Here is an 18,072-nt window from a genome sequence, read left to right as displayed (position 1 = left end):
CATACTGCTGAGATCGTCAAGTCCAGGAAAGAGTGAGAATGAGCCCTTGCTAAAGAATTAGCTCCATAGTGCAGGGATCTTTGCTGTCTAGTTCACTGCATCTCCGGAATCTGGAACAGAAACTGGTGCACAGTAGTGTTGTTCTTCTGAAAAGTGGAGTCCTGGTGATAAATAGCAACAATCACACGTAGTTTCTGGTCACACTCCACTGGCAGTGCCCTGTGCTGGGTCATACATACACACAGGTATAGCTACTAATTGATGCATTCTCTAAAAAGCACTGCTGTTCTACAAAGCTGCTTAGTGTGGCAAGGACTAAAAAAAAAAAAATTCATATTAATCTTCATACTGTCTTTGCCTCTTCCCTCAAATTTGTATTTCTTCACAGATTATCCAGCATTTGGAGGTGGATGAGTGAATTCCATACTAGATCTTAAGGAAGGAAACTTTTGGTTCCATTCAACCTTTGGCTGAGTCACATACCTGAATTTAACCTGCCCACCCGAAGTGTTATTATCATTACTGTTTTGGTCTTGAAGAAACTTAGGTCCAGAGGGGTGAAATAATTTACTGCAGGTCATACAGCTAATAAATACACATACAGGATTTAACCATGTGGTTCCCCATCTTCTCAGAAGCTAGAAGGGGATGTAGTGGTGACTTGGATTCTTGTTTTGGTTATGCCATTGACCAAGTAATGCTGTGTGAATTATAGGTCCTCAGAGTATCAGAGTCCTTTTCCTTTTTTTGGAAGTGCTAGGTTTATAGTTGATCAAGAAGAGCGTGTCCAGATTAAATAATCTAGCCACAATCTTTACACTAGGCTACAACAGTATACTGTACTTTGATGTTTTACAAGGTATTCAGAGGAAACTTGCTTTGCTCTTAATTTCTCCGTAGTAGCTTAAGTTTTGAAGGACATGCTTCTTCTTTGGCTTTGTGTTTTTCAAAGTTGCTTTGGCATTTTATGTAAGTTTCATGTAGGCAATGAATTTCTTCTTTATTTTAGATCAATTCCATTTAAAATAGTATAGGCTTAGATGGGGTGAGATGTGATGAGGCTCAGACAATAATGGAGATTAGACTTTAAGTGCATGAACTTGAACAGCTCCCTACCTGCCTTCTCTAATGCTGCTTGCACAATTTGGACATTTAAAAAAAAACTTTTAGTCAGTTTCCTTAGCTCTTATGGAACTATTTTTTTAAAAAGGGAGAAACCTACCTATATGAATACCAGATTGCAGATAAACCAGAATTGTAATGTGTAACGAGTAGGTAATACTTTGAATCTTAATTCTGCTCCTTCCTACCTGTGTAGCCTTAGATTGGCCACTCGATTTATGAGCCCCAGTTTCACCATTTTTATATTGAAAACAAAAACATCTCTCTGATAGTTCCATGAAAAGGGCTAGTACTACTCTTTCTAGAAACTAATCAAGCATAGGTCACAAAGTCATAGAAACCCATCTTGGTGAAACTGGACATCTTATAGGATGGGTTCATTGTCTGGGTATTAGGTAGACAGTTCTTTCCTGGTCTGTGATGCACAGTCATAATGGTCTTTCTATCATTATAGTCAATTTTATTGAACAAAATACATCTATGAATATAAACTCATTTCGTCTTTATAGCACACCTTTTATTACGTACATCCTTAGAACATCGTGAACATTATGCACATCTCTATAGTCTTAGGATATCACAGGCATTTCATGCTTTCTTCAGAAACCTTCTGTTATCATTTCTGTTTAAGGGCGGAGTAAATCGAGAGCACACGTATATTAGGAAAAAACACTGCGTCACCTAACCAGGTCTACAGATCTGTGTGTGTGTGCATATGCATGTGTGCACATGCAGATCCAGATCAAGTGTGTTTTGACTAGGCTACTAAAAAACCCACGCTGAACTTCCTGCTTCCAGACCCCTGTCTTCTTTTCTTGCCACTTAAGATTTTCCTGAATAACTTTATATGTCATTTTTAGCTTGCAAAAATGCTGTTCTCTCATAAACTTTATGGAGCTGCACTTTAAATACCTTACTTGAAATGTCAATCACCAGAGCCAAAAAGGTGTGATTTTTGGGACAAGAGATTTTGTATATATATATTTATATATATGTAAGGTTTTTGTGTTAAACATACCAAGGCAAGGCTATATACATATATTCAAGGTAGTTAAGTGCTAGAAAGAGAAAATGGTATTCAAATACCAAGATACACCATGTCCTCTGGCAGGAGCAAAAGGAACTCATGATTAATTGCCAAGCTACTAAATGTTAAATCATACAGTGGATATGAAATGATGTGGAAAATGAAAATATTGTGAGAATTTCTGTGCTCTTCAACTATCATTCAACTACCTAAAGGTGTTCCGTGACTTTTTGAAGTTAGACCCATATTATTTATGTGATAATGGCAAAATATAACCATGATATTTTTCAAGGCTGACATTTTCTAACTGCAATTATAAATAAAATAATTTTCTCACATAGCTCTCATGTGAATAAAAGAAACTCTGGGTTAACAAGTTGCAAACATCTTCATTAGTGAGAAATTTTGCAGCATTAGTACACTGAATTCTTGGTTATCCAGCAAGGTTGCAGAATAAACTATTCTGGATGGAAGTGTTGTAGAATTGTTAGAGGAAGAGTGTTCCTGTCACAACAACCTTCAGAATAGAAGGCATTAGGCAAATAGTTTTTGAGCATCTACTATGTACTCAGATATTAAGGTTATGGAACAATGCAGAGCAAGAAGAAACATGGTACTTGTCCTTATCAGCCTCATAATTCTAACAGGTGAGACAGGAAATGATAGGCAATATTACATTATAAACAATTATAATTGATACTGCCAAGAAGAGGTGCATGGAGCTATGCTATGTGGGTGTGTAGTGAGGGGAGTTAACCCAGTCTGTGAAGGCTGCTAGCAGTGTCTCACTGGGAAGGAGTTGGGATAAATTTGCAATGCTTATCAAAAGGCTTAATAAACTCCACACTCTCTAAAAAACTGTATTTTCACATGGAGGCATTCTCCCTAAAGAAATAATTTGGGGTGTAAACATTCTAGCTATACTGATAAGGCTTCGATTTTATTACATAAATATTGGAAACATCTTAAATATTCAAAAATTCGTGGTTAGTTGAATTTATTAAGTTATCAAAAATTGTATCCTATCAAACCTTATAAGAATAACAGAAATATTTTTATTGTAATAAGATGTTTAAAGAAAAATGTCGTTACAAAATAGAATTCAAAATGTCTTTGCCTTCGTCCCAGTCCTATCCTTTCTGGTTACTCAATTTATCCTATTTGATTTCAAATGTGTCAATAATGGTAACAATAGTAACAGTAATAGCTGCTTATACTAGCTACCATTTAGCACATTTCAGCTCAGTGCTAAATATTTTACCCCATTATTTCAATTGATCTCATGTACACCAGTGAAGTATTATTACATTTACTTTGTTTTATGTCCCCAAACTTTTAAGTATGTCAACACAGCTATGTACTCCCTGTGCAACGAAGAAAGAATTGTCTCAATGTACATACTGTTCAGCATAAGTTTTCTTATTCCCACATTATCTAATGGCAATTCCCCATTCTTTTGCAACAGCATTCTGCGAAGAGGGATGCAGGTATGGTGGAACATGCGTGGCACCCAACAAATGTGTCTGTCCTTCAGGATTCACGGGAAGCCACTGCGAGAAAGGTAACCTTAGCCCTTTTGAGGGGGCAGGGATGGGGAGAAAGTTTCAGAGAGAATGGAAGCTCTTTCTCTAGGACAGAGATTTTTCAACCTGTATGCCGCAAGAATTTTTAGAACATGACCAATACCTGACTATTTAGTCAAGGACACTGACCTCTTTTCACTTAGAGTGTGAAAAAAAAAAAAAAAAAGACAACAGCCAAAACAACAATAGCTGTCTGATGTGAATGAATCAAAATTATACATTTTTTGTCACATCAGCAAAAAATATATTTTTTGGTGTGCTACAAAATGTTAGTAATTAGGTTATGTGTGCCATGAGATAGAAATGGTTGAAAATCACTGTTCTATATAGTATTGTGGGTTGACCTGATACATTATGTTCCACTGGGGGGACGTAGCTCCCCAAAGTGGATACATTTGATTACTTCATAATTGGCATCCTCCCTCTGAAAATAGAGCTTCATTTGCTCTCTTTTCAACATTTCTAATATAGCAAGGTTGCGTCTTTCTTAATAGCTTGAAATGTGTCTTTTTAGTGTTAATTGGTGATAAAGCCTGACGAACTGACCTGCCCCAGTTATCAGCTATTGGGCGTAGCAGCATGCAGGACTGTTGAAGTTACAACAATATGCTGTGTCAACAGAATCTAAATTAGAACCACATGCTCCTTGTTTAAAAGCACATTCACTAACTGCAGCAGCAGGTTTATTGGTGTGCCTGGGATGTGTTCTAATGTTGGTTTATTAGGAACATTATCATTCCTGGTCCTGATAATGTAAGCCAATTAGTATTTGTAAGATTCCATTATGTGCATCTTTCTATTTGCAGTAAATTTAGTGTTTACACTTGGTGCTGTTTGTTGAAAGCAATGTTCTTATTAATTGGAGACATACCCCACTTGAGTGTAAATTAAATTGACCTTCAGTGCCAGTGTGCCAATATATATACATATATCATTGCTACCTAGAGATCTTTGCTGTGTAAAATTGAATATTTTGTATTGTGTTTTTCTGAGTCTGGAATATCACACTTGACACTTCTCATAGTGCAGCATAAAAATATGGAAATATGATGATGTATTCATTATCCCTATTATTCAGTTAGGGAGAGGAAGTCTTTAATGCCAAATATCTAAGCAAAGCTCTGGTTTCCTTTCCCTCATGTTTAAAGGTTTCTGAATTTATATAATATATATTTTTAAATGATTCTTTTTATTATACCCCAATTTGCTCTATGATTGCACTGCACTGCCTGTATATTTATTTTTAAGGCAACCAATCCTTTCAAAAAAATGTCAGAATTTAACTATGCAAAATATTCAACAAGGGAGTCAACAAACAATATGTGCACTGTTGTTTCCATATTTTGTGATATCATCAATGAATCAAATTACATTTATTAAATGCAAATTAATTGGTTTGTCCTTAAAAAAGACATTAAAAAGCCAAGGACAGACTCTGAGCAGCAGGAGAATTACCACATGGAACTGGAGCGTTCTTGCCAAAAGCAAAGAAACTTAATGGTAACTTAGTATTGCAGTGCATTTGATTTTAATTAGGTTTTTTAAAGTGAAAAAAGAAAAAACATCTAAAGGTTTCTCATTATTTCCTCTAGCACTGCTACGTTTCCCTGCAATGAATATACAGGAATTAATGGGGACAGAATGGTGAAGATGATAGTGTTGATGATGATGGATACTACCCATAACGTTAAACCATGTACTATGTATTAATTATGTATCAGGTCTTTTAAATGCATATTTTAATATTAAGAGTAGATTTTTTAAAAGATAAATACTATTGCTCCTACTTTGTATATGGAAAAATAAAGCTTAGCCGAGTTCAGTAAATTCTGCAATGCCACAGTCAATATTAGAATTGAGAATAAAATTCAAGTTACATTCCACAAAGTCTGCATTATAAATCCTTGCATGTTTCTCAAGGTAATACATGGACTTCCTGTTGAAATCCAGATTCCTGGGACATCACCTCAGACCTGGTAAAGCAGAATATCTGAGGGAGGGTCCATGAACATACACTTTCACCAAGCACCTCAGATTGCTTGTTATAAACCAGTTATTATTATATTATCGTGATATTTAACCAGACCCTCTACTCTAATGTTCTTATGCTTTTTACATTATAAAGAACTGTTGTAGAACATTGACTTTAGACCTGGGCCTAGGAAAAATTAACTATTGTTTCTTATGGCTTGTTGATTTGACTTACATCATTTTCTTTGCTCAGTAAGTGGTTGGTTGAATTGCTGCTTACATTCTGGTCTATAGCCTGGAACAAGGAAGGTAGAGATAAAGAAAAAAGTCAAGACCAGAGGCAAAAGTAAAACAGAGATAGGCAGGACATGAGTTCCTATAAAAAAGTTAAAGTTAAGATTAAGTGTAACATATTGTATTTTTTCACAGTTATGATAAAGTAAAAAAAATAAAATAAAACAAGGTTTCTTTGCATATGAGGCTATCGGTAGCAAAACCATTCCAGTTAATATTGGTCATATTTGAATTCTATGAAATTTTTGTGTGGATAAAACAAAATAAATATTTTCCAATTCATTGTGTGCAAGGGATCTAGAAGAATTATAAGACAAATACTGAAAACCTATTCCATATCTTGTCCGAATCATTTTGTCATGTTGATAATTAGCAATAAACATTGTTATTTTCTTTGCCATTGAATAGGGATGCTAGATTCTTTGAGACTTAGGGTGCAAAGGAAAAATGCAAATGAGTTGTAATTGTCCATGGCATGATCACACTAAATCTCTGATTTGCTCTGTTTTAATTTCAGAGCTAACTAAATGGTCCCATTTGAGCCAGATAGAATCCGCTTATATTTAGTCTTAACAATGTTTCTCTTGGTCCTCCTAGTTACTGAATTTTTTCATTGCTTGTGATACTTAGCCTTTCAGATTTCAAGTACCATTAGTTAAATTACTGAGATCACTTGTTAAAGAAAAAGCCTACTTGGAGTTAAAAGTCCCACTTTAGTATGTAACACAAAGATTGGAACAATGCTGCATTTATTTTATATTGATAAGATTTTAGTATACTTAAACTTTTATAATCCTACTCAAGATAAGCAAACAGTTTTACCTCTTGGTTTCCGAACAACATATTATGTTGGTGCTTTTTATCCTTTGGTCTTCCTCTGTGCCCTTAGCTCTGGTGTGTGGTTTCACATTTAACACTGAGATGTATAGAGATGAGTAAGGAATCAGTAAGAAATGTAGTTTTGCTACTCTGAGGATAGAAAAAGGCTCTTGGTAAAAGCTCTCTTCTTAACCTAAGAGAACTGAAAGGATCTGATGCCACACTGATGTGATGGAGCCTGTTCAAATGTAAAATCAAGGAGCTACGTTACATCTAGAAATATGTTACCTACCATAAAACAGCAGAACATCATCCTCTGAGAAGTGAGTCACACTGTTTTCTACTTGGCATTAAGGACATTAGCTAACGACAATAAGTAGAGATTAAAAATATGGTCTTAAACTATGCCTACTTAGGGATTCCTTAACCTTGACCCTTTTGACATTTTGGAACAGGAACTTCTTTGTTGTGGAGAGCTGTTCATACATTGTGGGATGCTTAGCAGCATCACTGGACTCTACACACTAAGTAACTTTAGCGCTCTGACTCCTAGTCATGACAATCAAAAATGTCTCCTGACATTTGCCAACTACCTCCTGAGAGGCAAAATCACCTTATTGACAATGCCAGGTCTAGATGTAGCATTTTAAAGTCTTAAAATGTGTGTGTGTGTGTGTACAGACACATATATATGTTAGGTAAATGTATCTCAGTGTTATTTGATAACAAACCAGTTTTGGTAGACAAAAAAGCATTTTTAATGCATCTCTAGCATTTTTAGAAGTGCTTAGGGTTATTATTGTATTTAGAAAATTCTTGAGCATTCAAGAGCTAGGAACTTGCTGCTATCCCTCATGTGCTGTATAGGGCACATCTTCTAATGGTCTCAGGGACCAGACTGATTTAGAAGTTGGGCCTGTTTTATGTCCACTGTCTCCCATTGATGGAGTGATCTTGTGGATGTTCTAAACTCACCCAAAGACCATGTGACTTGAACCCATGTGTTCTCCTGAAGGAAGAAATAAATCCATTTTTTTTTAGAAGTTTTCAATGTATGTAGTAAGATGATAATTTTATTTGCTCTAAAGTGTTTTTCTTTATGACAAGACTTCTCAACTAGTCACTTTTATTTTAGTAGGAGTGTCAACTGGAAATACATCAAGATGGCTGTTTGTGATGGTATTGATGAGTCAGCTAATTTTACTGTATTTTCTACTTGTATACTACATGAATTATAAACTGTAAATATGGTTGTGTAGCTATCAGGTACTCATAACCAATGCCTTGTGAATGAGACAGGGAGAACTGTACAAAACTCACCAAGCTATAGGCTAGACCATAGTGTAGTGTAAAAAAAATAATAAAATACAAGCTGTTATTATAAAAACAACAGACCTTGACTTTTCCTGCTTTTGCTTCTGAAATGGGTTCATTTACTATAAATATCATTCAATAAACTCACATAACCATTGAACCTCTCACAGTCTCCAAACCTTTCTAAAGTATATTAAACATTTCATCAATAATATTCTGGAAATCAATAATAACAACAAAGTTTAACTGCATTATTCATTTACAATGTAATCACAGTAGTTCTTTTGCCTATTTGATTACCTGAATTTTATAAATTTTCTACAATAAATTATAGCAAGAGGTGATTTTTTTTAAAGCTTAAAATTAAGAGAACATAAAAGTCATGAATAGGACTTCCTTTTTCCAAGTTCCTGAGGATCTTTTAACCTTTCTAAAGGGAAATGACTTTTTGCAAAATAATTTATTCTGTTCTTTTCTCTGTGCCTCCAGGGACTTGCAGATAATGTAGACAAAGGGTAATAGTTTGTCCTGGGCCTATTATCCATCCGGTGGGTATAAAGAACGGTCAGGAACAAAGACTTCTATATTCTTCCAAATTTTAATCTTGCCCTCATTTTGAGGAATCTCTACTGGTGTTCATCTGTTTTTGATTGTGCTACTCATCTCAGTTTCCGGGGAAATTTCTGAAAGCTTTTAAGAAGGTAGATATTATCCCCATTCTGTTATGGGAAAAGAGCTTCCCAGCTATCACAGGACCATAGGGGAAGGCACCTGGGGAGAGGATGAGCACAGATGTGCCTCTTCAACATCTTAGCCATCTGGAGATTTATTTAACTTTTCTCAACATGAACTTTTGGGTTGTCTGGCACATGGAAATGGCAGTTTCTATTTTTAACATTATGTTGTGGTGGGGCAGTTAACAGATGCCCAGGAAAGAGTAAGCAGTGCTTTTGTGGCATAATTTTAAAAGGAAAATATGAGGATTTGGGGTCTCTTTGAGTTGTTCATCTCGTTGAAGCCACCAAAAAAAATGAATACCAATGCTCTTATAAAATTTTATTAAAGTTATAGGAGTATGGATTTATTTGAGGAGCTATTCCCTTCACTGTGTCTTTGAAGAAATCTGGAATGGCAGAGGAGGGGTGTTGCACTGGAACATGAGAGGAACTCAACGTTGAGCTTAGCTGCCAAACCTAGAGTACTTTGTTCAGAAGCCCCTTCGTCTTCTTCGTTCTACCTGCTGAACTTTTTTCATTAAGCTATGATGGAGAAATTGAGCTAAAAATCCAATACAATTTCCTATGGCTTTGAAATGGAGTTGCTACTTAACTCTCAGAACTAGTTGGGACTGTTTAAAAACCCTGTTCTTTTGCCCTGGCTGCTGTGGCTCAGTGGATTGAGCATTGGCCTGCGAGCTGTGTCACTGGTTCAATTCCCAGTCAGGGCACATGACGAGGTTGCACATCAGGTCCCCAGTTGGGGGTGCGAGTGAGAAGCAACCACACAGTGATGTTTCTCTCCCTCTTTTTCTCCTTTCCCCTCTTTCTAAAAATAAATTAATTAATTAAAAAAATCCTCTTCTTTTTAAAAATTATTTTCAAATGTCTCAATTTCAGTTGACATATAATATTATATTACTTTCAGATGTACAATATAGTAATGGGACATTTATATAACTTACGAAGTGATCACCCCAATAGTCTAGTACCCATCTGATACCATATAGTTTTTACAATATTTTTAACTAAATTCTCTAGGCTGTACTTTACATCCCCATGGCTATTTTTATAACTGGCAATTTGTACTCTGTAATCCCTTTATCTTTTTCATCTATCCCCTCGAGCTCCCTTTCGTCTGGCAACCATTGAACATATGAGGACATGTGAAAGTGCTATTTAGCCAGTCATTAGTGGAATTGGGGTTCTAACCCATGTATGACTGAATCCAAATTTCATATACCTTCCAGTATCATGTGCCTCTTGATTACATTATCTGTGTACAGGACAAATTAAGCTTAATATTACGTGGGAGGCCAAACAAATTATGCTCTCCTGTGAGTAATGAACCATAATTTTCTACTTGATAATGTATGTTGTTTTATATCTTCCTTTCAATATTTTTCTTGTGCCTAGGGCAAGAAGAGAGTAAAAAAAGTAGGGGTTAAGAGCACAATCTCTGCAGCCATATTGGCTCAGCTTAAGTTGAGGTTCCACTCTTTACTGGAATGTATGTTATTGGATCAGATATATGTATGGTTCTAAACTTCAGTTTGCCACTAAAAAGGGGATACCAATATTACCTACATCGTAATATTGTTGTGAAGTTAAATGAGACAGTCTATTTAAATCACTTGGTAGAGCCCCAGCTGAGTAGCTCAGTTGGTTAGAGCATTGTCCTGATACCCTAAGGTTGCGTGTTTGATTCCAGGTTAGGGCACATACAAGAATCAACCACTGAATGCATAAATAAGTGCAACAACAAATCGATCTCTCTCTCTCTCTCTCTCTCTCTCTCTCTCTCTCTCTCTCTCTCTCCCCTCTCCCTCCCTCCCTCTCTCTCTCTCTCTCCCAATAAAATTTAAACACACACACACACACACACACACACACACACATTTTTCTTAAATCACTTAGTAGAGTGCCTAGCAAATAATAGGTACCTAGACATTATTTCTATTGTTGAATCTATTCTCAATATACTAGGTCATAAAACTGAGACTCAAATAATAAGCTACTTTCCCAAACACACTCATCAGGAAAATGATGGAGCCATGCTTTGTATCCATTTTCTACTACCGAAGTCTCTCTATTTCTTCTACCAGCCCTTAGGCCTGCCTCTATACCATTTAAATGTAAACTGGTTTTATTCATGACATTTTTACTAATCGATATTCTCTCTGTTCCCATAAACATTTATTTGATTTCCTACCAAGGTAATACATATTTACTTGTGCACTGGAGTTTTGCTCTAGGGAAGAAGTGAGTTAATTCAGCACCTGTGTTAGCGGCATGTATAACTTAGGTATGGTCCTTGGGAAGGATTTTCTTTGGCTATCATTTATTTCTTGTTTCTTGGAGTTAAAATTGAAGATTTAAGACTGAATTCTCGCTGTCTTATTGATAACAGGGCAGCTTGTACATAGGCAGACCTGAGACCTCACTGAAAAGGCAACCCCACTTGCCCTTCTGTAGATATTTTCTTACCCCTTCGTTGAGTTCTCAAATTCACTTAAGAAACACAAACATTCCAATTTTCCTTTTTATTGCTTTTTTAAAAATATTTTTATTGTATTTTATTACCATTTTGTCCCATTATACCCTCTCCCTGCCTCTGCAATCACCACACGGTTGCCCATGTCCATGAGTCCTTTATCCTTTTTGCTCAGTCCCTTCACCCCTCCCCTCCCCCCAGAGCAGTCAGCCTGCTCGCTATGAGTCTGTCTCTGTTTTGCTTGTTAGTTAAGTTTTCATCAGATTCTACATATGAGTAAAATCATATGGTATTTGTCTTTCTCTAACTAGTTTTTTTCACTTAGCACAATGTTCTCCGGGTCATAGTAATAAAAACAGCATGATACTGACAAAAAAAGAGACACATAGGTCAATGGAACAGAATAGATAGCTCAGAAATAAACCCATACCTTTATAGTCAATTAGTATTTGACAGAGGAAGCAAGCACATACAATGGGCTAAAGATAGTTTATTCAATAAATAGTGTTGGTAAAATTGGACAGATATATGCAGGAACATGAAACTAGACGACTTTCTTACACCACACACAAGAATAAATTCAAAATGGGTTAAAGACGTAAATGTTAGACCCAAAACCATAAAAATCATAGAAGAAAACATAGATAGCAAAACCTCAGACATTGCTCATAGCAATATTTTATCAGCTATATCTCCCCAGACAAGGGAAACATAAGAAAAAAAATAAACAAATGGGACCAAATAAAAATAAAATGTTTTTGCACAGCAAAGGAAAACATCAACAAAATAAAAAGACAACCCACAGAATGGGAGAACATGTTCACCAATACATCTGATAAGGGGTTGATATCCAAAATTTATAAGGAACTTACAAAACTCAACAGCAAAAATACAAAGAACCCAATTAAAAATTGGGCAAAGGACCTGAATAGACACTTCTCCAAAGAGGACATACAGAGGGCCAATAGACACGTGAAAAGATGCTGAACATCACTAATCAAAGAAATGCAAATTAAAACCACAATGAGGTATCATCACACACCTGTCAGAATGGCTGTCATCAATAAATCAACAAATAAGAAATGCTGGTGAAGATGTTGGGAAAGGGGAATGCTTTTGCACTGTTGGTGAGAAAGCAGATTGGGGCAGCCACTGTGGAAAGCAGTATGGAGATATCTCAAAAAAACTAAAAATGGATCTGCCTTTTGATCCAGTGATCCTACTTCTGAAAATACATGCAAAGGAAGCCAAAACACTAATTCAAAAGAGCATAAGCACTATGTTCATTGCAGCATTATTTACAATTGCCAAGATATGGAAGCCGCTCAAGTGCCCATCAGTAGATCAGTGGATAAAACAACTGTGGGACATTTGCACAATGGAATACTACTTGGCCATAAAGAAGAAGAAAATTTTATTCTTTGTGACAGTGTGGATGGACATACAGAACATTACCCTAAATGAAATAAGCCAATCAGAGAAAGTTAAATAACAAGGAAAATTGAGACAGACTCATAGATGGAGAGCAGGGTGACAGATAGTTGAGGGGGTGAAGTTAGAGGGTGGAGGGATTGAGCAAGAAGGATAAAGGACTCATGGACACGGACAGCAGTGTGGTGATTGCTGGGAGGAGGGGAGTCTAAGGGGACTAAATGCTAATGAAGAAAAAATACTATAAATATTAAATAAAAAAACAAAATATAACAACAAATTAGATCAAAAGCAGTACTGCCTCATTAGAGAATTTTAAAATATTTCCTGGTATCTGGTGAGCCATCTACAAGCACTGGACATTATTCAGTAAAACTATCATATTTGATATGATTATAATTTATATGCACAGACACACATACGCTATATACAGAAAGGTGTACTGGGATGGTTTTGATCTCACTATGGCTTATCAGGTCCTTGTGTGACTTAGGACATTTCAGGACAAAAAAAAAAAAAAAGTATCATTTAAGTGATTAATTCAATATTGTATTTAACCTACATAAAAACTTTTACCTCCCCACTCATTAGCCTGCCACAGTCTGTGAGGTCTACAGTAAACAGGAGATGTAGGCAGTTTTCCTTTTTTTCTTTCGATATCATATTTTAAAATGTGCAGGTGCCATGAATCTTACCCAGGATGAGAGACTTGTATGGGAAGAGAATAAGGTATCATGTGACTGATCTTCTAGCATTGAGGCTGTCTGGATGGCCAGTGCACAGTTGGTGGATGCTTTGTCCTTTGTGAGGTGCTTTGTTGAGGGTCTTTGATCCCCAGGGGCTTGATGTGGACAATGCTTTCAGCCTTCTGTAGCTCTGAGCTTGTGAAGGTCCACTTCTGTGTTGTGCCTCCTTTGTACTGCGAGATTTATATATGATTAGGGAGCTGCTTTTTTGTGGGACCCCCCCCCCACAATCCGTCCAAGTATAGGCCTCTCTTAATGTGGTCTTTTTATTTTTGCTCTGCTGTGTGACTGAGGCAGCCCAGGACCGATGCACTGACTTTCATACTTCAAAGGGATGAGTCAAATACTAGTTGCTGTGTCCCTCACCATCCAGGGGACATTTCTAGGTGTTCCTGAAGTTAGGTGCCCTTGGTGGTGTTTACAGAGGAAGTTCTTCCCTCTCTTTTCTAATCAAAGGTGATCTGGAATTGTCAGCATGCCAAACAGCTTTCTTTAACAAAGTCCCCACTTTTGGCCTCATCAATATATCTTGCTGAATTTCTAGGCCTTTGTTTACAAATCTGGAAAGTGGTTAATGATTGATGGTTAATGTAAGCACAACTGAATTTTGAAAGGGTTGTAAAGGTAGTCTAGCTCCCAGCTTTGAAGTGTAGGAGTCCTTAACATATTATTACCTACCAAAACTCTGACATGGGAAAAATTCACCTTTAATATTCCATTACGTTTGATAACAGGATATTACCAATAAATGTTTGATAAATGAATAAACGAATGAATACAAACAGGGACCTTGAATTTCTTATGGTCTAGTCTTTTCATTTTATAGATCACAAGTTATAATAACTCCAATTTAAGTCTCATTTAGAAGACACATAGTTAAAGTATATGATATTGAGGCTGGAGGCAAGAAATGCCATTAAGAGAATGCCATTAAAAAGAATAGTGTAGAAATTTTGTGTATTTTTAGTAGGCTTGTCAATTTGCCTTTTCAGAGAGCAAAGTGAAGGGAGCTGATCTTTAATAGGTTGGCCTTCCCCATCAAACAAATGAAAGCTATTAGGGATTACCTTGCCTAGTTAGTAATGCAGAAAATAATTTCTCACTATTTAGATGACAAGAAGTTCTTGCCTCCCATCAGGCAAACTCATTCTATTGAACTGTGAAAGTCAGGAGTTCGGTGCCTACACTCATTTTTGATTTTATGCCCCAGGCAGTGCAGACATCAGTGTAACTTGAAGCATGATGGCTAAACAGAAAGGAAACTCACGTTTCTGTGAAAATATGAACAACTGGAGCCCAGAAGTTACAAACTTTTCCCTAGTAACTGGATCCAAGATTTCTTTGTATCCCAGAATATGTACTGCACCGTTAATCATGTGGAAGAAGACTAATTGAAGTCAGTAGACTGAAGGAGAAGGAATATAACTCGTAGGATTTGCATCATTCTCTCCTAATAGGATCTACTGATTAGAAAAGGTAGTGGCCTGAAAATGTTCACTTGGGTCCAAAATAGGAGGAATCGAACATTAAGATCTATGCATTCGTTTTGGCAGTGGTTGATAATATAAGCAGTTTCTAACTCAGTGGGCCAATGTGGTTTTAGAGCATTCTTTAATTTAAAGAGACCTTAAGTTATCTATGGGTGACTGGGATTTTGGCTTAGTAGATTAAGTGCATGAAGGGAAATTCTGGAAGATGATGTTAATAAAAATATTTTGCTAAGAAAACCTTTCAGTACCTCCTCAGTACTTACAAGATAAAGTCCAAATCCCGTGGTGTGTAATATAAGAGACCAGTCCCATGACTGGTCTCTGCCCACCTCTCCAGCTTTATATCCTCCTTTTCCTTCACATACATCTAAAATTCCAACCCATTCTAAACTACTTCTGTTCACTGAAATTCACCTTAATGTTTCAAATCTCTGAGTTTCTGTTTGTAATATTCTCTCTGCCTCAGACACACATAACAGGCTTATATGTTGATTATAAATATGTGATATTAATTTAAAAAATAGAAAAGTTGGTGATTGCAAGTCTCCAATAATTTAGAATGCTCCTGATCTTTCTCTCAAATTTCTCCTCCTATGGTCTTCCTCATTCCAGTTGATGACAAAATGTGCCTTTCACATTTTCTGCATCGGGCTCTTGAAATCATCCTTGACTTCTCCTCTCTTTTGCTCTATACATCCAAACCCTTGCTCTGCCTTCAAAAGATATCTAGCCCTGGCTGGTGTGGCTCAGTTGGTTGGAGTGTTGTCCCATAAACTGAAAGGTTCGTGGATTTGATTCCCAGTCGGGGCACATATGTGGATTGTGATTCAGTGCCCACTCAGGGTGGGTACTGATTGATGTTTCTCTCTCAAAGCAATTTCTCTCGCTCTCTCTCATCCTCTCCCTCCCTGCCTCTCCCTCCCTGCCTCTCTCCTTCTTTTCCTTCTTTCTCCCTTCCTCCTTTTCTCTAAAATCAATAGGCACATCCTCAGGTGAGGATAATATATATATATATATATATATATATATATATACCTAGAATCCACAGTTCATATGATCTCTACCAATACCACTCTTCCATGTGACATTCTAGTCTGTAATCCAGATTAATGTAAAAACCTCCTAACTCATCTCCCTTCCACTGTTGTATAAATACAGTCTTTTGCAACACAGTAGTCAAAGGGATAACACTTATTGTTAAAAAAATAAGTTAGGCCCAGTTACTCCTCTGCCTCAACTTCTCCATGTTCCCTGTTGTCACTCAGTAATAGTCAAAGTTGTTACAATGGCCTGCAAAACTCTACATGCTCTTGGCCCCCTACCCTATTACTCCTGTGCCCTGGGCATTGCTTGTGCTCCCGTCTCTTGTATGCCTTCCCTTCCAGTCTCCATGATTTTCCTAGGACACACTAGTTGTGTTTCCCTTACTGTTGGATTTGCGGGTAATTTTCAGGGTCAGTTCCTTCATGTCATTTAGGTTTCTGCTCAAGTGTTATCTCTTCAGAGAGAGCCTCACCCTTAACTAAACATATCACGTCCTCCTTGAAACTGTTTTGTCTTCAGACCAGTTATCATTGTCTGAATGCAATAATGCTCTCTTGTGTGTGTGGTCTGACTGCCTGTCCATACTATAAACTCCATGAGGGCAAGGTGTGTTTGTGTTATTGCCACTGTGTCTCCAGGGCCCAGGGAAGTTGCCCCAAAATTGAATGAATAGATAACTTAATAGGAATTTCTTGGTTTTTGTGTTAGTCCCAAAGTCACAATACTGTTGTCATGATATGTCTTGGGGAGAATGAGTAAATTATTGCCATCCATCACACACTTCATCCCTGATATTTTTAGATCATATGTAGTCAGAGTTCTCCTTGATTTTTCCTTCTCCCTCACTTTTCCATTTAACCAGTCACTACAGTCTGTCTGTTTTCAACATTTCACTGCCTAGTCTAAACCACTGTCGATTGTTTTCCACCTGGAATGGTGACAGAAGACAAATCTCCAGGCTGCAAGTCCTGTTCCTCCCTCACAAAAAAATGTTCCTCCTGCATTGCAACCAATATAATACCTAAAAATCAAATTATTTTTCTGTTGGAAAACCTTAAATGGTTTCCTGTGTCTTTGGAATAAATTCCAACCTCCTTTCAGTTATTGATGACTCTGAGCCTGTTCCCCATTCAGTTATGATCAATGCTCCTCCCCCACTGATCTTTGTCAGATTTTCTCAAAGCAATGGTTGTCCTTCTTCACACCTCTGCCTGGGATATTTGCTCTGTCTGGAACTCCTTGGCTTCTCTTTATCTACTTTCCTTCTCACCCTACCCCCATCATATCCAGTCCCCATCTTCCCTTATTCTCTCACATGGATCCTAAGTGTTTCCTCAGAAATATTTTTCAGACTCCTTAATAATGTTAAGCCCCCTGCCCTGTGTTCCATATCAACCTGGTTTTCTCTTTCATAAAATGTATCACATGTAATTGTTGTGCACCTGTTTTTTATTCCCTTTCTTCCTACCACTCATCTCTATAGCATAGCCAATATATATATTTAACTTCTATTCGTCCCCCAAAGACCATACAATAGTAACTTATATAGCAGTTATTAACTCACATTATTTCCAAAACAAAATGGTATGTGCCCTAACCATTTTTCTTTCATCCCTCTCCTGCAGGTCCCATTGTTCCCCATCCAAGATGTTAACGATAAGATATATAAATAGCACTTTATGAGATTGGCATAATAATATGCTTCTGAATGACAGAAACATTAGCATTTATGAAGAAAACTTTGATATATATACAGTAGACAGTTCATTTCAGGATGATAAGCAAGCCCCCACCCCCCTTCCTCTCATAGACAAGCTGTGGCCTGTCATAGCCCATCCCTGATCCTGACAAGCCTGCCCAGATATGGCACCTCCTGGTTCTGGAATGCTCAGCAGCCCCTTTTTAATTGTCTCAATTTGTTTGGACTTGTTAAAGAACTGTGAATTGGACTTTTAAGTACATTTTGATTTACTGTCAGCAAATCATTATGGCACTCTTGTTTATTAAAATGGTGGCATGCT

General features: G+C 36.9%; 1 protein-coding gene across 2 annotated transcripts in view; it reads left to right on the top strand.

Annotated features, from left to right (window-relative positions):
- The window catches only part of NELL1 (neural EGFL like 1), a 755,205-nt gene that overhangs the window by 563,825 nt on the left and 173,308 nt on the right, over positions 1-18,072 (top strand). For both annotated transcript variants that reach the window (XM_090263151.1, XM_090263150.1), the window contains one exon: positions 3,615-3,710. In XM_090263151.1, the coding sequence (XP_090119277.1) occupies positions 3,615-3,710 (96 nt within the window). The remainder of the gene's footprint in view (positions 1-3,614; positions 3,711-18,072) is intronic.

This window comes from Furipterus horrens, unplaced genomic scaffold (assembly GCF_987537825.1).
Source record: "Furipterus horrens unplaced genomic scaffold, mFurHor1.1.pri manual_scaffold_2, whole genome shotgun sequence".
Lineage (NCBI taxonomy): Eukaryota > Metazoa > Chordata > Mammalia > Chiroptera > Furipteridae > Furipterus > Furipterus horrens.
The sequence above is the reverse complement of the archived record's forward strand: the minus strand, read 5'-3'. Positions and strand labels throughout refer to the sequence as shown.